The sequence below is a fragment of the Podarcis cretensis genome (genome assembly GCF_951804945.1).
Source record: "Podarcis cretensis genome assembly, chromosome: 1".
Taxonomy (NCBI): domain Eukaryota; kingdom Metazoa; phylum Chordata; class Lepidosauria; order Squamata; family Lacertidae; genus Podarcis; species Podarcis cretensis.
The window spans coordinates 23,467,547-23,491,410 of record NC_137170.1 but is presented as its reverse complement, the minus strand read 5'-3'; the positions used below and the strand labels follow the sequence as shown (position 1 = coordinate 23,491,410).

At 41.8% G+C, this 23,864-nt stretch overlaps 1 protein-coding gene across 2 annotated transcripts in view; it reads left to right on the top strand.

The window, feature by feature from the left end:
- Positions 1-23,864, top strand: part of SLC24A4 (solute carrier family 24 member 4) — a 109,743-nt gene that overhangs the window by 2,355 nt on the left and 83,524 nt on the right. For both annotated transcript variants that reach the window (XM_079948578.1, XM_079948579.1), the window contains exon 2: positions 5,641-5,751. In XM_079948578.1, coding sequence (XP_079804704.1) covers positions 5,641-5,751 — 111 coding nt within the window. The remainder of the gene's footprint in view (positions 1-5,640; positions 5,752-23,864) is intronic.

Genomic DNA, 23,864 nt, shown 5'->3' with positions numbered 1-23,864 from the left:
TGTACACTCAGTTTTGCAACAGTCCTGTGACTTGTGCATTCAAACTGATTCCATACCTGTGAATTCCAGAGTCAGATCTGGAGATGATGAGTAGATGGAACATTTCTGAAACAGAACATTATATTTCCCTGGGACGTGGGATCCCATTATAGGAGTGATTTTTTCATGACTACTAAATATAATGTGCGAATGACTGTGGCTAAGTATTAGTTCGGAAATGTAGGAAGAACAGAACAAACCTGATGAGGAAGAGATCCCATATAGCAGTGCACAATGTCTCAGCAATAGTAACCTGATGACTTTGTGTCCCATTTATTATACATTGCATAAAAGCTACAGCCCCAACTGACAACTTTCAGTAGAGAAAGAGAAAGAGAGAATTTGCTGGAAAATGCTGCTGCCGATCTAATGTGCTTCATTCCTGCCTTGTAAGCTGAGTTGGTGCAAAAAAACCCCGCTGAAATATTTTCTGTTTGCCTGCTGTGCTGCTTGCTGTAGGCTTAGAACAGTAATTCCAAAATGGGCAGATTAGAACAAGGGTTGCCAGATCAACATGGGGATGGAGTGGAGGTGGGGGAAGGAACCAAGGAATTTTGCTCTCTGTTCTGTAGAGTTTGACAAAGCAGGGTCAAATCAGAAAGCAGGTGTTCCCGAACTACAGAAATACAATAGGCTCTTAAATAAATGGACATCTCACCACCTTTGCTGTAGCACTACTTCCTCCCCTTCCCCCACCAATGGGACTCCTGTTCCTTTAATGAGAGAGGCAGTTTGGCAAGTGTGGTGGCTCCTCCCTTTGTTGCCAGAAAAGCAGGCTGTTCCAAACATTAGTCTGCCAGGCCCAGGTAGTTATTAAAGGGATGACCTGTGAGGCCATGTGTTGGCAGGCCTCCTTAGCTTAGCCGCGGCTGTGCTACTTATCCTGATGCTAACAGCAGGTGCTGGGGAAGTAGAGCATCAAAAGCCACACCAGGAAGTAGACGTGCGCGGCCATTGGGAAAGATAAATATTCCTTCTGTGGCTTCCCCTGTTAAAAGCTGGCACAGCTTCACAGCCAAGGATGGGGCATCATATACACTCTTAGCTGGAGTAACTGAAGTTAGTAGGACTTAATTTCAAGTGAACATGCATAGGATTGTGCTACGTCAGGGTGAGCTGTAAACCAGAAAGTCCCCAAATCAAACGAAAAGGCAACTTCTGGATTTTAGGTCCTCTCCCGGGCCAAAGATCATTACTGGGTCACCTTAACAAGCAAAGGGCAGAGGGTGCTCAAACAGAAGGCAAACCCAACATCCCTCTGGCAGGTGACACGTGCAAGTGACTCCACTCATTATGGAGGATGCAGAATGACGGCTATGTCGTTCCCACAGTGGTTGGAGGCAGCATGCCTGTGAATACGAGTTGCTGGGAATCACAAGGTAGAAGAGCACTGTTGCACGTATCTCCTGTTGCAGGCTTCCCATAGGGCTCCTCTTACGTTCAAGCAAGCGAAGCCATATACCAAATTCTGCTTTGAAAAAAACCACCTTTCAGTTCTCAGTAGCGTAACTGAAAGGCAACATGCACAGTGGAAATTAAGATTAAGGGTAACATAAAGATGTCCTTGTCTGAAGGTTTTGTCCAGTTTTCTCAGACCTCTTCTCTGCAGATCCCTTCCTACCTTTTGCCAGCTTTAGTTCCCTGCAATCTGCCCTGCCTTGTTGCCTTAAGGAGTTAGCCATAGGTTCAAATTTTACCTCTGCCACAAACTCTCAAGATACTTAGAAAGCTGCCTGACAAAAGAAAGATTTGTTTGTCATTGTGGTACAGTATTGCCTACGTTGATGAGTAGTGGCTCCCCCAGGGCATCAGGCAGAGGTTTTTCATGTCGCATTGCCATCTGATCCTCTTAGCTGGAGATGCCAGGGACTGAACTTGGGGACTGCTTGCAGAATAGGTGCTCTACTTGTTGACCTATGGTTCCTTGCCTTAGGTCCTTCCATTATTCTTTCAAGCCTATTATTATTATTAATATGGATGTGTGTACATGATAACACTGATCAACCTTACAAGGTTGTTGCAAGGCTTACTGAGATATGTGCATAAAGCATTTTGGACACCAAAATATGCTATTTGAATGTAATGTATTATTAGTACTTCATATATAAGTATTCCTGCACTATGCCATCCCTAGGAATACAAGGCAGAGACAGGTATCAGTAGGATAAGTATCCAGTTTTTGTAGCTATTTGATCAAAACACTTTGCTAAAACCCCATCTGGCCATGCCCCTAAACTTTAAGTGTGGACTGTAAATAATTCCAGAAATTGTTTGGCTTTTGTTAGTCTCCAGACAAAGGGAATTTCAGTAGCAAGGTACACAACTTCTCCACTCACGTGGCAATCACTATGGACTTCCCTATGCATTCTCTTGCTGTTCTATGGTACTTTGGAGAACATATGGTTTTGTTAAGAGGGCACTGTTGAGTGGCTTTAGACAACAAGGAGGAGGTTGGTTAAATGTCTAAAGCTGCACCCCTAACCCCATTTACCTGGGAGTAGCTCAGTTGGGTAAAACGTGAGACTCTTAATCCCAGGGTCGTGTGTTTGAGCCTCACATTGAGTGAAAGAAAGCATTGCAGGAGGTTGGACTTAGATGAGCCTCGTAGTTCCTTCCAACTCTGCAAATCTGTGATTTGACTTGCTTCTAAGTAGGCAGGGTCAAAACAATGGAAAGAAGTTAGAATCAGTCTTCAGTTAATCTTGAATGATAATGAGTCACAAGTGATTTTACTTACAATTAAGCAGTATATTTTTTTTTATAAATAAAGTGGAACCTGCAAACAAAATGTTGCATTTTGTCCCTTACAGGAGTGCTCCTGTTCAGTTTTCCAGCAACCAGCCATGCTTTCTTCCAGAATATATAAACTGGGAGAGGCTCAAGTTGGCCAGTCAGAGATTTCTGTTTGCATCCAGCTAACTCTTAACATTCAGTGGCTTCTGCTGAACACTGAGCATGCTCTGTCCATATTGGGCTTGGTTTTTTTGGGGTATTTTGCTCTCCTTCTTTTAAAAAAAGTGTACTTGTGCAAATATTAAGATACCTGAAGCAAGGCGATAGCTCCTTCTTGTTTCACAGTGGTTTTGTTTTGGTCCCAGTCTAGTTGGTGGGTTGGGCTCTAAGCAACTGAACACCAGGCATGAAAATACTTTAATGAAGGAGGAGGAGTGGAAGGAGCATTCTGTTCTATTGTAATAATATGAGAACTTGAATAAACTATAGGGTTGTTGTTGTTTTTTAAAGAGAGTATTAGAGGGAGGGAGTACAGATGCTGCTGTTTGTATTCCTCCCCCTCCCTTTCAGGAAGAAAGCAAATCTGCAAATTCTGCACTAGCAAAAACTTCTGAATATCTATAAAGGGCAACCTCATGCAAACACAGGGAGAGTGCTGGTTTATAGCCTTTAACTCTATGGTCTGTTGGAGCATTTCATATTTTATTGGGTGCACAGCTTCCTTATCGGAAAGAAGGTCACTTGAACGATACGTTTAATCGTGAATCTTCCTTCTGTACCAGTTGTAATGTAATAAACCTTTGCCCCCTGAGAATCTGCAAGCCCCCAGAAGGACGATGATACAAAAACATATCTAGTACCTAAGGACCAAGCCCATATTGTTGCTGAAGAAAGAGAGAATGAAGGCAGATGTAATATTTTAACAGTGGAAGAGGTGGTTTGATGGGGCTGTCATGGCATTAATAGCAAATGCATTTTTCTAGGCTGTTATAAAGGGGGGGGAAACAAAGTTCTTCATGTTTGGTTTTTCGGGTACAGTTTGAATGAGGGAAGCTGAGACTTTTTGGGTAGTGCAGTGTTGGAAGAATGTATTTTTTCACACAGTACGTAGTTAAACTATGGAATTGGCTTCTTGCAGGAGACAGTGATGGCCACCAATTTGGTTGGCTTTGGAATAGGGTTGGAAAAATTCATGGAGGGTTAGGTGACTAGTGGCTACTAGCTGTGATGGATAATATGTTTTTCACCCACTGTTGGAGGCAGTACTGAATGCTTTTGAGTACCACTTGCTGGTTGGCCACTGTGAGAACAGGAAGCTGGACTAGATGGGCCACTGGCCTGATGCAGCAGACACTTGTCACCACTACATCTTCCCCACCCAGGCAGTTTTGCTACAGTTTTTGAACTTCTCCCTCCACTCCAGTTTAGGGATAGATGCATTCCACAGAGGAGGGTGTTTTCTTCCGTAGAGAGCCACATTTCCCTTAAGGGTTATCTGTTAGGGGGCATATACATCTTTAAACCCACATCAGCCAGCCCATCTGATGCATGAGGGGAAAGCGAATCTGAAAGCTAACACACTACCTTAGCTTGGGAAGCAACTCGCTGATCTTGCTAATGTGTACATTTATAAGAAAAGTGGCAAGTCTAGATTCATGCGGCTGGCCAAGAAAACTGCTTCGAGACCACTGTTGCCAGTTGTGCCATTTGCCAAGGGGCATATTTCCAAGTCGATTTTTCTCTTTCAATTCATTTATTTACTCTTTCAATCTGATATTACTTGCAACGCAAACTTCTTTTTTATTCACTGTCAGATATTTGCATAGTTATCTAAGATTGGAGCACGAAGTGATCATGATAAGGTTATTGCAGTTAATCTACTCTGGGACAACCTGGTGTGTTTGCAATCTAAATAACTTATATGGTGCATTTAGTTTAAGAATGATAAACTTTAAATCTTATCTGGTATATGAAGCATATCCACTTTACAGTCTGCAAACAATAGGTAACTCCGTGTCTTCCAATGAACCCTTCTCTTTCCTGATTGAATAATTGTTGAAAAGGGATTTCCACACAGTGCTTATTGTGTAAAATGACCTGTGTTTGAACTGCCTTTCCTGGTTGGAACTGAAAATCCATTTTCTCTCCGTTCAAATGTGTTTTGGTGTGTAGAACTTCCACAGGCCATCTTTCATGGAGGACAAAGCTATCCATGCCTTGATGGTTTCACCTGATTTAGAGGCAATATGCCTCTGAATACCAGTTGCTGGGGAACACAAGTGGGGAGAGTGGTGTTGCAAGCACATCCTCTTTGTGGGCTTCCCATAGCTAGGCCACTGTGAAAAGAGAATGGACCACGTACGCCTTTCGTTTGGTCTTGCAGAGCTCTTAATGCTTGCTCTGTGTGGCTTGGCTTGCTTTTAGTGGGATTGCTGGCTTCAGTTTCATGTCCCCTGATTTGAACATTAGATATATATAATGTTAGGTTTTTCAGACTTGCATTATAATCAGGATTATTACAGATTTCCTCAGCCAGAGTTCAGTACTCATACCATTATACCAAAATGGCTCTTTTCCCTTAGTACAGCTTGTTCTCCGGTATGCATCAACCCTTATATAATGTGTTGTTTACCAACAGAAGATGCCAAGCTTTGCTTTAGTCACAGAGAACCTTTATCTTAACGCAGCCAGTGGATTTTGCTGGACTACAACTCCCATCTTCCCTGAACATTGACCTTTTTGTCTGAAAGCTGATGGGAGTCCAGATTGGGGAAGGCTGATCTAGTGAAAATTTAGATGTATAGATATCTAGGGGCAGCATTTTTATTTTTGCCGGTGCAAATATACTGTGTTTGTCTTTTTATGCAGGACAAGAATCAACTCTTGTCGACAGAAATATCCTGTCAGAGTTATGGAGGAATAGAAGATTGATGGCATCAAATAATGAGTCACATGAAGAAATGAACTGCACAAAGCCAGGTAAGAAATGGGGAGCTTAAAAGTATATTTCAGTTCTGCTGTGCAAAAACTGCAGTGGTTTGCCAGATCTGAAGACTGTGCCATGTCAGAAGGTTTTCATGAACACAAAAGTTGTTGAGAGACACAGCTGACACAAGAACGTAAGGCTGTGCCTAAGCAGGCAGGAAGGTGATTTTCCCATCACACAAACAGTGCTCAAGTCCTCATTCATAGTGGTTTTCCTGTAGATACTTATACGTTGTGAATGCATAAGTTATTATTTGTGCCTGGATGTTGAGACAACAAAGTGCATTGCAGTAAAAATTATTATTATATGTGACTTTGAAAAATTACCTATCTTCTTCTGGTTTGGTGATGCCTTGATCCGTGTTATAAATGACTATATTTAGCGTAGCCCAGTTTTACTGGTATATACATAATGTTTGGGACACAGGTGGCATTGTAGGTTAAACCACAGAGTCTAAGACTTGCCGATCAGAAGGTCGGTGGTTCCAATCCCTGCGACGGGGTGAGCTCCCGTTGCTTGGTCCCTGCTTCTGCCAACCTAGCAGTTCGAAAGCACGTCAAAGTGCAAGTAGATAAATAGGTACCGGTCCAGGGGGAAGGTAAACGGTATTTCCGTGCGCTGCTCTGGTTCGCCAGAAGTGGCTTAGTCATGCTGGCCACATGACTCCCATGGCCAATAAAGTGAGATGAGCACTGCAACCCCAGAGTCAGCCACGACTGGACCTAACGGTCAGGGGTCCCTTTACCTTTACCTTTACATAATGTTTACAGAGAAAGAGGGAAAAACCAAAACATCGCTTTTATCACTAGCAGAGCTGGTCAGCAGATACTGACCAGCCACATCTACACCATACATTCAAAGCACTCTTTAACAGGCATAGTTTTCCCCAAAGAATCCTGGAAACTGTAGTATGCTAGGAGCACTGACCTCACAGATCTATAGTTCCCCGTACCTTTAAGAAGCTGCAGTTCCCAGGACTCTCCATGATTGTTAAAAATGGAGTAAGTGTGCTTTAACTGTGCAGTGTGACCCAGGTAGATAAAGGAGTTTGGAAAGTGGTAAGCAGTCACATCACCTAGTAGTTAGGTTGATAAGTTTGGTGTCTGCAAGTAGCCCTTTCCATACCAAAGCAGCAAGTTACTCAGGCTGTATCCACATTAGCGACTTAAAACACAGCTAGGTTGTTACACTTTGTTGTGTTTCAAGTCGCATGGCATGTACCAGAGAGAGAGAGAGGATGTCTTCACCTGATGCACATTACCTGTTGGATTTCCCAGTACCTGTAACCCCCTGGACTCCCATTCATGAAGTTGTCATCCACACATATGCTGTGGTCTGCGCATGTGCAGCGGTTGTCTGAAATGTACACACCTCAGCTTAACTGTTCAGTTCGTGAGGTTTATGTTTTCAAATCGGATAGGAGGTGGCACGAGGGAAGACACATCAGTTAGCAGTATTTCTCGAGAGACTGCAGAATAGTTATGGAGTGTGGCTGTTGTCATGTGTACACAACACCAATGGTGGGAGCGCACTGGAGCTGAAGTAAATGGTATCGTGTACACAGCCTCAGGTTGAGGAGCCAGTGTGGAATTAATAATATTAGCCTTTGGCCAATTAAACAATCTATGGCCTTTTAAATTATTGGGAGGCTATTGTTTTTGTTCGGTATTGTGCTGTGTATTTTTGTTTGTTTATATTGTAATGCGCCCCGTGGCTCCTCAGGTGAAGGTGGTTTAGAAATTTGATTAATTATAATTAATTATTAAATTTATTAGCCTCTTATCACCTAACAGATCTCCAAGCAACTTACACTGAAGAACATAGACAAAAAGACCTTGTAAAATAGATTAGCAAAAACAAAAACAAAACCATATACTGTATAAGGTTTACATTCCATATAGTGTGTGTGCGCGCGCACACACACACACACACACACACGAGCCTTCCCTCCCCCAATAACAGTGATAACAGCATTGGCAGTACAAAAAAACAAATCTATATTCTCGCAGAGAAAAATAAAAGCTCAAACACTGATATTCCTCTCCTTGGCCCAGGAATCCCTAACTTGGAAGAGTCAGCACCAGCTCCCCCCCCCCAGTGTTCCTGGTTTGTATTTTTTTATTATTTAACTTTCCACCCAGAAGTTCGGTGTCAAGGCTGGCTGCTGTAAATTAGTATGGCGAGGGTCCTTTTCCAGGGATGATCCCAATGGCTCTCCTCTATTGCAGAGATAGCAGCAGCAAATTCAGAGCAGGGAGATACAGCAAAAGTTCCGCCTGCTCTGCAGTTGTTCTGGCTGCTGCTGCTCCTCCTCCTCCTCCTCTCCTGTCACTGCTGGGAATCCAACGGTTTATAGGACCAGGTGTCCTCTTGGCTTCTAAGCCTGGCAGGGAACATTTCAACAGCTCCCACCACCCTGCCCTACCCTTGTTGGTTAAGCTACCATGGTTGCATCAAGGGCAAGGCGCTTGACTTGACCCTAGTTGCCACAGCCTGGTTCAAAACCTCTTGTGCTTTGCAGTCACATTTGCTTGCTCCATTAAACTGTTTAATCACAACCTTTGTGATTATAATTTTAATTCTGATCCAAGTTATACACATTAAAATGTTGACGTTCTAATAAAAACACTAAATTATCTCTCTCTCTCTCTCTCTCTCTCTCTCTCTCTCTCTCTCTCTCACACACACACACACACACACCCACCCCCACACCCCCACACCATTTTTCAGTGTAGCATTTTTCACTCCAGGAAGACCACTTATATCCTAATTTCCTTGTGGCAATCAATCAATCAGTCAATCAATCAATCAATCAATCAATATGTGTGTGTTTTAAGTCCACATCTGTTCACAGACCTGGAAATGCTCTTTCAGCCATTCAGATGGGAATGGGGCTCTCATCTGAGCTTATAATTGCTCTTTCTCATATTCACAAATGGAAAAAATAGCCAATTAGAGAAAATAAAAATGTTTTTAGCATCTCTTGCAAAAGCGCTTGGAGACAGTGGTCATGACCAAATCAAAAGTTACTGCGGATTCTTACTCTGGGGTCACAGAATCCTGTGATTCTTTAATCTCACTTCCTACTTTGCCAGCCTCCACATTACTATTTATTGCAAATGTAGCAATATGCACATGCTCTGATTCAGTCCTAAACTGCAGAGAGGATTTTTCTAAGGGTAAGAAGGACCTGCTCTCTGCTCTAAGAAGCCAGTAGACTATTTCAGCCTTATTTGGCTGTGACCTGTGCTCTGTAACCTCCTTAGTGTACTGGTTAACTTCAGAAAGAAAATATGGCTTGCTTTAGCTGGATATTTGAGACATTTCCTCACTGGCTACTCCACTCTTACCATTTCCCCCTTTCATAGAATTGTAGAGTGGGAAGGGGCAATACGGATCATCTAGTCCAACCCCTTGCAATGCAGGAATCTTTCACCCAACATAAGGCTCAGGGGCCCCTCCGCCCCCCCTCCCTGAGATTAAGGGCCTCATGCTCTACCAACTGATCTATCCCTCAGGTTAATTCTTTTCAACTCTCTTGGATTCACGATAGAATATGAGCTCAAGGTTTGCAGAATAGAGTATAGGCTGAAGCCTACATCATGGCTTATGGTCACCCACTGAGTGAGAACAGAATCCACTCCCAGAAGCTGACAGAATCAATTCCATTAATGCTACCAAGCACAGATTACAACATTGGGATTTTGCCAAGCTTCTAAACTTAGATGTCTCCTCAAATAGTATTCACTGTTTTCTTATGCTTGTGCATTTCTAAAGGAGCTTGATGGACAGAAATCTTTTGTTAGCCTTGCTTTCCCAGCGTGAGGTTTCTTTTTTCTACAGAGCTGCTAAATATAAATATAAAGGAAAATGGGAACCATTCACCACCCATATGACAGTGTTTTGTATGCATAAATATGCAATACAAGATCAGATCAAAAGCCCACCTAGTCCAGAATCTTGTTTCTGTCATTGTTCAGACAGATGCTTCAGGGTAGTCAACAAGTGGAAGACAAAATCAGTGGCCTCCGTGGTTTGTCCTCAGCATTTGATATTTATAGGCTTCTTGCCTCTGAACATGTGGGTTTCATTTAGCTTGTGGTTAATAGCTGCTAATGAATTTGCCTAATCCCATTTTAAAGCCACCAGGCCTAACCTATATTGTGGTAGTGAGTTGTGTAAGTTAATTATGAACTGCATAAAGAATTATTTCCTTTTGCTGGTCCAGAATTTTACTTTCATTGGGTGACCTTGACTACTAGTACAGTATTCTGAAAGAGAGAAAACATTACCATTTTCTTCACACCACTGACAATGAGTAGTTTTCAAAGTTTCCCCCTTGCTCAACCTAACACCCTCCTCTCCCTGTGCACCTGTTCTGGGTTTCTCCCAACTTCCCAGAACAGATTTGAGGAAGGTACAGAGCATGTGCAGTGAGGCTAGTGGAGGAGGTTTTGTCGCGCCAGCAAAAATAATTGCACTGACTGAGCGAGTTAGTAGGATAGCACCCAATACAAATAGCATAACATCATTCAGATTGCTTCTGATAAAAAGTGCACTAGTTTTTTATTATTATTCAGTTATTGGATAGCACACACTTTAGGGAATTTGCTAGAACAGTGCAATATTTATGCACTCACAGCTTGCACTTGTTTATTTTAGCCAACTATTTGGAGAAACTTCCTAATGGTAAGAGCTCTTCCACATTGGAACAGACCATCTTGTGGGTAGTCAGTTCTCCTTGTAGATTGTAGATCCTCTGTTGAGCATTCGGTTCAAAGGGTTCAAAGGGGAACTTCAATGGAGCCAGAGATAAGAGAAGCCAGATAGGCAATCTGCTGATAAGCAAGGAGAACCAGGAAATTCTGTAGCAATTAAAAATTATCCACATACAATATTACCTTCTCATTTTTTTGATAGTTCCTTTGGAAAGGAGCAAGTTAGCAAACCGACTGCGATGAGAAGCCTGGTCTTACTTTCAAACCTCAGTCATGTTAATCTAATTGCCATTTAATATTTTTATTGTGGTTGTCTGTAAAGTTAGCTGGCAAAAGCATAGGGTTGTTTTGTTTTGTTTTTAAAATAAAAAACCATCCCAGGAAGTTATTGCCTAACATTTCCCTAAAGCTACAAGTAACTTCACCACTGTTTCCCCATGTAAGGGGAACATTTAAAACACAACATTTAAAAACCTCTCACTTGGTTCTCAGATCAGACACATCCTGAGGCTTGGGTTGTGGCTGTAGCTATTACCCTTAGCATGAAATGAACACAATTCCCGCAAGAACGTCTATCTCACAAGCACCATTGAAATGAGCTATGCAAAATCACGGTAGCGGAAAAGTCCTGCTAGATTGTGCCTGGTGCTAACAACAATCAGGAAAGAAGCACCTGGTTCCACTGTTCATATGCCATCAATGACTGAAGCACAGATGGTTCTTGTACTCCACCTCCATGCTAGCTCTTCCAGGACAAAGTGACCCAGGCCATTTTCAGTTGCTTTGCGCACCAAGTGCCTATCCATGAAATCTCAGCTGAGTTGCATGTGCAACTCCCAAGGGAGCAGAGGAAGGAGACTTTGGGACTAACTTAGCTTGCATCCATTGCTGGCACTGAAATGACTAAGCTGTAACTGGCTATTACCTCTCTCAGTTGCTAGCGTGTAAGATCTTATAGGGTTGTATGAAATCATGAGTTTGTTCTAATCTGTGGGAAAGAGTCCATGAGTAAGAGTTTTAATTATCCTTGTAAGATAAGCAAATAGGATAACATCCCTGCACAAAGATAAAAGAGATCCCACAGGCCTAGTTCTTTTAGAGGTGATAAATCTGTATCTCGACCGTACCACTTCCTTCTGCAGCCTAGGCTCACGTGATCAAATGCTTCTCCGTACAAAAAAGCAAACAAATCCCCAAAGGTCCATGAATTGTCTGGGATCCCAGTTCGCACATATTGCTAAGGCAAACCATGGTTTAGTGTGAATGAGCAAGTGGGCAGATTTCTATAGTGACAACCGCAGCTGCCGTTCTCCTTCCTTATTCCTGCTGCTGCGGTAACCACTACTAAGCTGTGTTTTGGTTTAGTGTTATGTGCGAACTGGGTCAGAGAGTTGTAGAGATATGAAACAAGGAGATACGAGAGAGAGAGAGAGAGAGAGAGAGAGAGAGAGAGAGAAGGCTACTTATTTACCCTAAAAGGCTGGTGGTTAGCATTCCTGTTGAAGAGGGGAGTTGGTGATATTAGGTTAGGATATCAGATAGAACCAATATTTGATGTTCCTTATAAAATAATTATCTGCTTTGCTTTTTTTTCCTCCATAAAGATATAGTTATTTTGATTCATGAATGTGTTCTCATCTAGGTGATTCTCAGAATATCATATTTTATCCCATGTGGCAGCTTTGATTTTTACATAGTTGAACATATAGAAGGATAGCCCCACTGCTCTCTGTAACATTTCCTTGCTCCAAATCATGGCTTGCCTAGAACGAGACAAACTATGAGCCTGAGTTTGTGGAGCAGACAGAAACAATATTAAAGAATATAAAACTGTGCAGAAAAAACAGTGACAGTATAAACAGTACAATGAGAATGATTGGAAGACTCGTTTTGTCAGAAGTCTTTTTAATTAAGTGTTTAATTAAGTATTAATTAGGAAAATTAAGGTTTTTTTATGTACGTAAATTTGCTTTTTCTTCTTTCTTCTTTCTGTATTTTCTTCTTTTCTTTTTTCTTAATTCTTTTTTCTTTAATTTTCTTTTTGTAGTATGAGATTGTAAATTCTTTGTACAAGTGTGTAATTTAAATTGATAAAGATGATTTTTTTTTATAAAAAGCCTGAGTTTGGACACAATGCAAAGCCGAACCATGGTTTAGTTCTGGGTTGTGTGGCAGCAGCAGGACCAGGGGAGGAGTGAAACGATCATGATTTTTTCTGTGAGTAGCCACACATTCTGTGTTCATGCATAGCCATGATTTGGCTCAGCCTCATGTCTCAACCGGGACGCAGGTGGGGCTGTGGGTTAAAGCCTCAGCGCCTAGGGCTTGCCGATCGAAAGGTCGGCGGTTCGAATCCCTACGGCGGGGTGCGCTCCCGCTGCTCGGTCCCAGCGCCTGCCAACCTAGCAGTTCGAAAGCACCTCCGGGTGCAAGTAGATAAATAGGGACCGCTTACCAGCGGGAAGGTAAACGGCGTTTCCGTGTGCGGCTCTGGCTCGCCAGAGCAGCGATGTCACGCTGGCCACGTGACCTGGAAGTGTCTCCGGACAGCGCTGGCCCCTGGCCTCTTAAGTGAGATGGGCGCACAACCCCAGAGTCTGTCAAGACTGGCCCGTACGGGCAGGGGTACCTTTACTTTTACCTTTACCATGTCTCAACCAGGCCAAAGAAGACAAATAGCATTTATTTAAAGCAGTTGTAATTAAGTGGGTTGATTATAAATGGAATATTTTATTTATCTGAGCCACAAACCAGCACCATTTTAGGAGGGCACCTAGGGGGGCATTGTGGTCAATACCACAATTTTCGACTCAAGACACTGGATAGTAGAGTTTGAAAAGGCTGTTCTCCACTGTATCTAAATTACATAAACCATGTGATGGTTCTTGACGTTTCTTAACATACTCCAGAGACAGCAGCTCTAAAACTCTCCAAGGTAACTTGTTCCTTTGTCCAAGAGCTTGAGGGTATCTTGTGGGAAGAATTCTCAAAATGATTAGAAAGCATAAAGTATGAAGTAAAACGTACATCAACTTACATTGTGTTCTCTTCAGCAAATTATTAATGCTTCTGGAATTGCTGTATTGGAACAGAAAACATTTTAAAGTTCATCTAGTAGTACTTTAAATAAATAAATAAAAACATTTTAAAAGTAGCCTAGGGCTGTGAGGAGGCATGGAGAGAAACAAAGAACAGGAACCCATCTGTTTGCTAATATTGGTAAAGTAGATAGAAAGGGAATGCAATGTTAGCATTCTGATATTCAACAGAGTTTGAAAAGAGCTCTGCAACTTTTTAAAATCAAAGGTTGGATTCAGAGAAATTACCACCAAAAGGGATGGTGGTGTCAGAATGTGAACCCCTCCTTCCTGTGGTCTGCTGCTGAGCCTATGAAAAGCCTTTCTTGCTGAATGGGGTGGCTGTTGGAATTACAAAACCTGGGACTTCGCTATCAGCAGCATGAGAGAACTGAGAGGGAATTACTGAAGTTTGGGTGACGGCACCTTCCATGAAAGGGAGGTCTGTTCCCAGAAGGTCTCTTTGCTGGGTTTTAGGGGTCTCCCCTTCCCCCACAGCCTCCTGTGCCACAACTCATCTCATTTAACAGGTTCTTTGGAGAAGCTTTTTGTGGTGCACCAGGGACTGCTGAGAGAGGAGGGGTCAGGTAGGGATGTGCAAATAGGTCCATTCTGCTTTCTCGCAGTTTCTCATTTTTCCAGTCTTAAATTCAGTTTGCGACATGTTCACAAATGTTTGCAACCCGCCTCCCAAAAATCACCTTATGAAAATTCACCAGCACTTCACTGTGAATTCTCTAAATATATACATTTTTTGCCAAGCAATTTTCTCTAATATAATGCATTTTTTGCATGTTATTCTCACTAATATATGCATTTGTATGCACCTGTGCACAGCATATGCATTTTGGTACATATTACATGGCTGGAGAACCGCTTTGCAAAATTTGGAGAAGTGTGAATTATGAAGGATGGCTGTGTTTTGGTTTGTGCATTGTTCCAGAAAGTGCAAATTACTTAAGTTCACCTTTAAATGCAAACTGAATAAAATTTCTCCTCCATCCCTGGGTCAGGAAAGTCAAACTCCCCCTTCTGTCGACATTTCCACTGGCTCCAATGCAGTTATTCCTTGTTGTTTTTATACTGTGAGTCCCTTGGTGGCTTATGAAACCCTGTAAAATGCCATGCAGATGGCACTGAATAACAACTGCAGCAACCTATAGCTTCTATATGCAAAGGTGAGAAGTACTGGGCTTCCTACCTGTCTGTTCCAGGAAATTGTACCTATCTGTTACATCCTGAATTTAGTCTTCATGTTACCAGGCAGTGAACATGGAAATTGGGGAAGATTGGGGAAATTGGGGAAGATTCACCTTATTGTCTCTCAGTACGCTTTGTTGAAAGAATGACATTTCTGAATGCATGCCAAAGGCCAGATCCTGCACATGACAGTTTGCGCACACTATTTGCCTTGAGCTGGAGTAAGCTGGAAGCTTACACTGTGGGCAGAATTTTTCTGGTCCCCGCCATTTGCAAAGACGCTCTTGAGAATAAGCCTAATGCTGGAGTTTGCCTTGTGCAAATTTCATAGGTTATATTATTCCTAAGTTCCTCGGATGACAGGATCTCATCATGACAGTGTGCCTTCGTTTATTTGCCCAGCTGTTGAACAGCCACAGAAACAGATGCAGCTGAGGTTTAGATCAAGATGTCAACTGGCAGGTCTGTCTCCGTGGTTTTGTTGTTGTTTCTGATACTCATTTGTTGCTTTCACTGTCGTCTTCATCTTCTAAAAATGCAGTTAGCAATGCAATGACTGGGCTGCTGCACCTACTTGAACTTGTTTCATCTGTGGCTGGAGTTTTTAGGCACTAGTCTGGATGGAATGTGCTGCACAGGAGGGAGACCAAAATGATCAAGGGTCTGGAAACCAAGCCTTATGAGGAATGGTTGAAGGAGCTGGGTATGTTTAGTCTGGAAAAGAGGAGACTAAGAGGAGATATGAAAGCCATCTTCAGAATATCTAAAGGGCTGTCACATGGAAGATGGAGCAAACTTGTTTTTTCCTTCTCTGGAGGGTAGGACTCAAACCAATGGATTCATGTTATAAGAAAGGAGATTGCAAATAAACATCAGGAAACTCTTTCTGACAGTAAGAGCTGTTCAGCAGTGGAATGGTCTCCATTGGGAGGTGGTGGACTGTGCTTCCATTGAGGTTTTTAAGAAGAAATTGGATGGCCATCTGTCATTGATACTTTAGTTGAGATCCCTGCATTGCAGGGATTGGACCAAAAGACCCTTTGGGCCTCTTCCAACTATACAACTTAATGATTCTATGATCAACAGTTAGCAAGCAACAGAAACCTGTTTCCAGAGCAGAGGGGAGGCAGGGAGGTAGCAATCTTGGACTGGCTCCACTGCATGACACATATTGCTTCAACGGGAGCTCAGCTGCATAACAAAGCTCATTCCATAATCAAGAGAAGCTTTCTCCAACCTGATGCCCATCACATGTTATCAAACTCCAGCTCCCATCAGTCCCTAGCAGTATGGCCAGTTGCTTAGGGATGATGGGAGCTGACGTCCAAAACAACTAGGTGGCAGCAAGGTGTGGAAGGCAAGATCTAGCAGAAGCTTAGAGGAACATAGGAAGCTGCTTCATACTAGATCTAACTCATCTGTGTATTATCTACTCTGACTGGCAGCATCTCTCTGAGTCTTCAGGTGGAGGTATTTCATAGCAAATTTACAAAACCTATTTGGGGGGGGGGAGGGTGCACATTAAAATAGTTAGGGAGGCTTTCTTTTTGCCTTCTCCAGTGCTGATTTCTTCTTTTATTACTATTTTGGTGCTCTTGCCTGTGACTTCAGCAAAGTTCTTGAATTCTGCTGGCTCACAGATGCCATTTTTCCCTCCGAATGCTGTGGTCAGAGCATCATTCCAGGGCATTCTGAGAAAAACTGAGGACATTGACATGGACTTTTGCATCAAATGATGCCATTTCATGTATGGACTGGCCCTCTGTTAATGTGCCGATTGGAGCTTCAGCTTCTTTTTTTTAAAAAAAATATTTATTTATACAACAAGAAAGAAAACAAAAAAACACAAATACCAAATTACACACATATTACAAAAATAACCATAAACACATAATTTTCTTGGCAAACAATAAAGCATCTATTGGTCTTAACACTAAAGACCCAACTTCCCGTCTATTCCATATTTCAAATTCATATTACTTATTGCCAATACAATATAATTAAACTTATTCTCAATAAATCTAATTTCTTCTATCTACCTAGCAACTATTACTGAAGTTCCTCGAATGCTGCAACAGAATTTAAACTACTATATTTATTTTTCAGATATTCTTTGAAAACCTCCCATTTAGAAACAAATTCCTGTTTTGATTTATTCTTTATTTTTTCTGATAAACCATGTAATTCGGCATATTCTGTCAGCTTTTGGATCCAATCTTGTATATAGGGGATTTCATTACTCTTCCATTTTGCTGCGATCAAAACTCTTGCTGCCGCCGTCACATATAAAAAGATACCCTTCCTCTTTTGTGGAATATCCAAATCTGTTATTCCCAGGAGGTAGGCCTCTGGTTTTTTATTGAAAGAGATCTTTAGCATTTTTTGCAGTTCTGCATGTATACTCTCCCAGAATACCTGTATTTTCCTACATATCCACCACATATGGTAGAATGTTCCTGAGTCTCCGCATCTCCAACAATTACTTGACACATTTTTATACATTTCAGCTTCTTAACTTGCTTATAATGTCTCATCCTGCGCTCTTCTATGCACACACCATGGAAATTATCCTACTTGCTAGTAGAGACCTCTGGGTATAGGGTGGTGTATAAGTTGAATAAATAATAATAATAATAATAATAATAATAATAAATAATAATAATAAATAATAATAATAGCTGCAGCAGCTATTTACATTTGTCAATATAGTGAATTTGCTTACACACATATGGTTTTACCCAGAGATGACAGACAGACAGACTGTAGACAGTCTCCCAATGAGCTCAGGTAGAGTTGAGCAGAGATTTGATCACAAATGTCTTTGTTCAGTATCTAGCCAATACACCAGACTGGCTGTCTTTAGTTTCAGGTTCTTGCTTCAGATGTAGTTTTCATTCAGAATCTCCTCATATTTCTTTATGAACATATGGAGCTGCCATGCCTATGTAGGCTAGTTCCTCATCTTCTTTTAAGTTGGAAATGTCAAGGATTGAACTTTGGACCTTTTGCATGCAAAACACCTGCACTATATCTGAGCTATGATCCTTACCTCATATTAATGAGATATGAGCCTGCTTTATACTGAGGGTCTCATCTGAATTGTCTGATCTGAGTGACAGTGGCTCTCCAGGCCTTCAGGTAAAAGTCTTTCTTCGTTCTGTGACCAGGGATCCTTTTCAACTAAAGATGTGACAGACTTAACCTGGGACCTCTTTGTATGTGTCACTGAGCTGTGACTGGTTTCTTCGCTTCAGTAGCGGATGCAACAAACTTTCTCAAAATCTACACACATAATTTGATGTATTTCCATATCTTATCCAACTTTAGAATCAAAAAGGCTGGCTGTTCTTTTTACTTCAGTGAACTGAAACTAAATTGCAATCATGTTCAGCTTGTTGAAATTGGATTCAAACCCGAAGAAAAGCTGATGCGTTATTGTGGTGCTAATAATAATAATAATAATAATAATGTGGTTCATTTCCTAGTACAGTGCATGGTAGAATGGCAGGTTACTGTGCAACATATTTCTAGAGTGTTTCATTTGCTTTGGAACAAATTATGCCATGCACTGTCTTTTAGAAACAAGATTGATCATAGCCCTCGGGTAACAGGAAAGAGCCCAGATTGTCTTGAAGTAGGCACAATGCATTTGCATTCAAAGAAATCTTCTGTTCTAGAACAAGAACTAAATATTCCATTACAAAGAGACCTTCTAACTTGAAATGTCCCAGCTCTGTTAACAAACATTACCTATGTTCATGCCCATCATTAATTTCTTTTGGATCTTGATATATAAAGCTGTATGCCCTGGTTGTATTTTATACTATGCTGGATATGAGTTTTCCTAGGTTCTGCTCTGTGCTAAGGTGCAGCATATATTTTCATTTGTAGATCACTTCAAGGTGCTCATGGAATCTTGCTTTCCACCCATTGCCCTAATCTGAACACCATTGGAAGATAAAACAAATATATATATTTCAGAAATTATGGACAGAACAGTGACATCATCTGCTTTGATTACCATAGCCTGGGCCTGTACAATTTGTGATCCACTAAGCTGAACTCAGTCCTACAAGCCATCTATGAATAATACCTGCCAGGTACTTGATGATCCTCCTGTTTTTGCAGTGCCAGGCAGGAAAAATGAGATTTATCAAGACCTTGGTGAGCTGATTGACAGCTGATTGGTTTTGTGTGTCACAGTTCTTCAGTCCTGCAATTAAAAAAAGAAAGAAAAGAATCCATACAATTTTACTTGCTAGCACAGAATTAAAATCCAGCATCAAGACTATTATATTATGCAATTCATTTTGCTTCCGGCATGTTGTGTAAGAAACTTTTCCTACATTATTCCTCTTTCCTTGTACTTCTTTCTCTCTATCAGATTAACATTGCAGAATGACAAATAGCAAAACAGGAGTGCTCTCTCCTTTCCAGCCTCCCCAATCCCCTAGTCTCTTCTAATGAGCATGCTAATGAGCATGATCAACAATCAATGGACTAGTGTGCTTTTTTTTGGGGGGGGGATGCCCCTTTAGTTCTTTTTAAAAGAATCTTTTTAAACAATCTTCAAACCTTTGTGGTTCCTTGAACATGCTGACATTTCCCCGTTGTTTGTTGGTGCTCCCATTTTTTATCCAACCACCTGAGTTCATTATTAGAGGGACTGATCCTGTACTAAATTACCCGGCAGAGAGATTTAACAAGGCCCCACTGGATTCCTTTACGTATTACTGTACTAAAACGTGCAGACGTTATGCAGCTTTTATGCCTGGTTGGAGAAAAACAACAACCCTCCAACCCCCACAGTTGTGGTCATTGTCCCTTAGAGGAACTGTTTTGTAATTTTGGTTGTGTGTTTGTTCTTTTATGCTTATCTTTTGCAGTGTTTACCAATACTAGAACATAGCTACGTGCTCCCACAGCCCGAAGGGGGAAAGTCTCCTCTTCCTCTTTCTCAGTACCACACAGAGTGGTTCTCATGCTTCATTCAACTGTTCCTGGAAACTGGAGTTGAAAAGGCATTATAAATCCAGCTGTGCTCTCATTAATCCATGTTTCAGTTCGGGGGCCAGTCTAGGATTAAGTCTGTCTGAGGCCCTGGGTTGCCTGGGAAGTACTTACCCAAAGCAACTGTTTTCTGAGAACATAATCACTAAAATAGGAATAGTGGTTAAGCACTAAGGATGCTACACTTTTCAAGCCACCTGGCTACCTCACTTACCTGCCTTGAGCTCTGTGGTGGTGCCTGTGTTTTATCTCCCAACTTGCACATTTCCCTTACCTCAGCTTATCCTTTCTTAGCAGTAGGCGCTGGGAGAAGAGCAATGCTGCTTCTTAAACAGCATTCTGAGCAGGCATAGCAAATTGTCATAATGCTCTTCTTCCTCCGCAAATTGCTTCGGGCAATGGATAATTGTGTGGTGGCTTTAAAATTCACCTTTTCCACGGCTTATTTAGAATCAGCTGGTACTTGTCGTCAGAAACCCATCTTCTTCTTCTGCACCAAGAACGCATTCTGAATTCGTTACTAGGCCCTCTGGAAGTTCCCGGCATTTTATCAAGTGCCTGGCAGAACTTCCAGCAAGGGGGCATTTGAAACACTGCAAACAGATGGATGCCAAATGCCAAATATTTTGGGAATAACCGTGCTTGAATCTAAAGGCTGGGGAGAAATAATGGCTGTTTCCCTTACAACTCTAGGATTTGCAAGGCCCAGTGAATACCGTAGCAAGGGCCATATCAACTCCCTCTGTTTGATAGTGGCCATGTCAGAGTCATGCCAAAGGGCCAAACTCTCCGTGTGTTCTCTCCTTGTTTGCTAACACACATTTGCCAGTTTGGCTCTAGAGTGGCAGGATTTTGCTTTTCATTTTGACTTTAAGTTTGAGGGGTGGGGGCAGGGGCACCATGAGTGCGAAATTGGCCTCTTCTCCACCTTATTTCATCATGCAGTGCTATTTAAAGCAGGTTTTTTTTCTTAACCCATCTCTTTTCTAGTATCAGCAGGTCTATTGGAAACCTATAAACAACTGAAAGCAGGGAAGTCAGGCAGATTTCCCACTCCCTGTCTCCTCCTGTCCTCCACTGCCCCCCGCTCCATTTAATCTAAAATGTGTTTTTTAAAAAAATAAAAAAATACCCCTCTCATAGCCAAATATATCAAGTTTGGTCCAAAATGAGAAGAGGTATCTATAGTAGTGACTTGGGTTCAGTCCTCCTTTTACATTCATATTAATTATTTAGACAAAGGAACGATTAGAGAATTGGGAAATATGCCAAACTGCCTAAACTCTCTCTCTCGAAAGACACAGCAATTCTTTTTGAAGGGTATTTACAAGGTCATCAGTTTACAATCCATGTCTTTATCGATTTGAATCTGATAACATCTTTTCCTTGCGATAAGGGTCTGAATCGGGTTGATTAAATTGAGGACTTCAAAAAGAAAATACACCGTCATTTGAAATAGGACGGTATCTTGTCATTAAAAGGATTGCCTAGCTTCAAAGCATCAGCGCACATTTTGAAGTCAAAATAAAAGCTGTTATTTAAAATGTAAAAAATGGACTGCTTTGCAATGTTGGGGCTTTATAAGAGAGGGAAAGAGTATGAAATATGGGAGAAAAAGTTCATTATGTTTTCACACTTAAAGTGAAGGCACTGTGTAAATTCTGAGTTGGCTGCAATAGAAGTAGATATTTGGAATTTGGGCCTTACTTAGTTCCTGTTTCCCCTATAAGCATTGGGAGATAATTTGCCTTTCTGTTGTTGATATATATATATATATATATAATTATAATGCACAATGAGTTCATTCTTCTTGCCTGCTACTCTGTAATACCACATTGTGATCCATCCACTCACAACAATCTGTTTTGCAATGTGTTACATTTGTGATGGAACCTTTGTGGGATTATTTCACTGGATGGAAATTGTAAATGGAGAAATAATGAGCAACCTACCTGTGGCATAATGGCTGTGTGAATCAGCCCAGAGATAATGCAGAGTTCAGTGTATGTGTTTTAAAAGAGCAGGAGATTGGTTAAAGTAATAAGGGCATAACATCCCTTGGACAAGAAGGGGCAGCTCAAACCCCAGTGCTGATGAAGGTAGGAGGAAGGAGAGAGGAGTAGAAGGGTATGCCTACATCTTGTGCCTCTACCTGTTGTCTTCAGAGCCTGGCTGCAAATATGGGCTTGGATCTTGAGTTGCAGGAAGGGGCGTTGCATGTGCAATGGTAGGCCATCATTTTAATGATGGTTCTGTATTGTTTTCAAATGTGTTTTTTAAATGTAAGCTGCCCTGATATTTTGCAACAGGGTGGCATATACATACTTTTATTTATGCATAAATATATACATATTGGGACGCTGGTGGCGCTGTGGGTTAAACCACAGAGCCTAGGACTTGCCGATCAGAAGGTTGGCAGTTCGAATCCCCGCGACGGGGTGAGCTCCCGTTGCTTGGTCCCTGCTCCTGCCAACCTAGCAGTTCGAAAGCACCTCAAAGTACAAGTAGATAAATAGGTACCACTCCAGCGGGAAGGTAAACGGCATTTCCATGCGCTGTTCTAGTTCGCCAGAAGCGGCTTAGTCATGCTGGCCACATGACCCGGAAGCTGTAGGCCGGCTCCCTCGGCCAATAAAGCGAGATGAGCGCTGCAACCCCAGAGTCGGTCACGACTGGACATAATGGCCAGGGGTCCCTTTACCTTTACCTTATATTCATAAGGGAAGGAAGGGCCAAGCGTCTTCTTGCATTTTCTGCGGCTGTGCTGGGCTATGAGCCTTCTCAGCCCTTCTTTGTAAAGGAGAATCACTGGCCAGTCTTTAAAGACACAGCATGGAGGTGGGATGTGCAGGGGGACACCCCCAGAAGCTGTTTTATGTGAAATCCTACGATTGTTCCACCTAGATGAAATCAATAGTTCGAGTTAGTCAGAACTAAGCCATAACTTAGTTGGACTAGGGCCGTTGTATGTAAATGCAGCAATGCTTTCTGTTTTTGATAAAAGGAAAATGAATATTTCGTAGCTAAAGCTTTCTTCAGCGCTACATGGCACTGAAAGCTCATTTGACTCATCCAATGCAAACCCGTGTTCCTTCAAAATAAAACAAGTTCTCCACATAGAAAGCTGTCAAACCATGATGTACCATGTCAAACCATTGTTTCATCTTGGTCAATATTGTCTGCTCCACTCCAGATTCCAGGCAGAGGTCTTTCCCTGTTCCCTGGAAAAAGCAAGGGAGCTGCAAACTTTTTCCACAGGCAAAGGAAAGAGAGTGATACAGTAAACATGGAGCCCATGTTGCAGAATGAGATTAAATGTGCGGCTCACGTCTGGAATGGCTGAAGGCTATTGCTTTAGCTCATTTTTGACCCTGTTGGCATTAGGAAGTTGTACATCGGCTATTAGTTTGATATAGCCATGCAGCGTGTGTGAGCGGTCTATTCACCTTCCCTTTGAATTACTCCTACAGGCTTACATATTATTTATATAAATGGTATATAGCAAATCCAATCTCTTTTCCCTGTGTGCTATTTTGGTTACATGGTGACTTCATATTTTGAACTAAGACGCTGGATCTTGTTATTATTTAACAGCCACGGACAAAAGCCTCTTGTAATTATAAGATTAGCCGGAGTTACACTGTGTTTTCATTTTGCCTTAAGTCCATGGGTGTGTGAATACATGTGCTCTTTGACCGAAAGCATGATCTGACCTTTTGGCTAGGAATCTGCTGTTAGCCAAAAGGTTTTTCTACTGTTTAAAAGGCTTAAGGAGCAGGGCTGTGGCATTAGGCAGTGTTTACACCCAGTTTCACTGCCAGAGGGGGGAAGTAGGCACAGATGCACACACTCCTTGGAGGGAGGACCGTGTGGATGATTATATCTGAAGAGGAGGTAGCAGAAAAGAACAACCAGAAGTGGGCTGGAGCAACTCCACTGTGAGGAAAGTTTGCAACATTTGGGGATTTTTTCACTTAGAAAACAGGCGAGCAAAGAGGAATGTGACAGAAGTGTATGGAAATATGTGTGTTGTTGTGGATAAAGAGACCTCTTGCTATCTCATGATACTAGAATGCAGGGCGATCCAGTGAAGCTGAACTA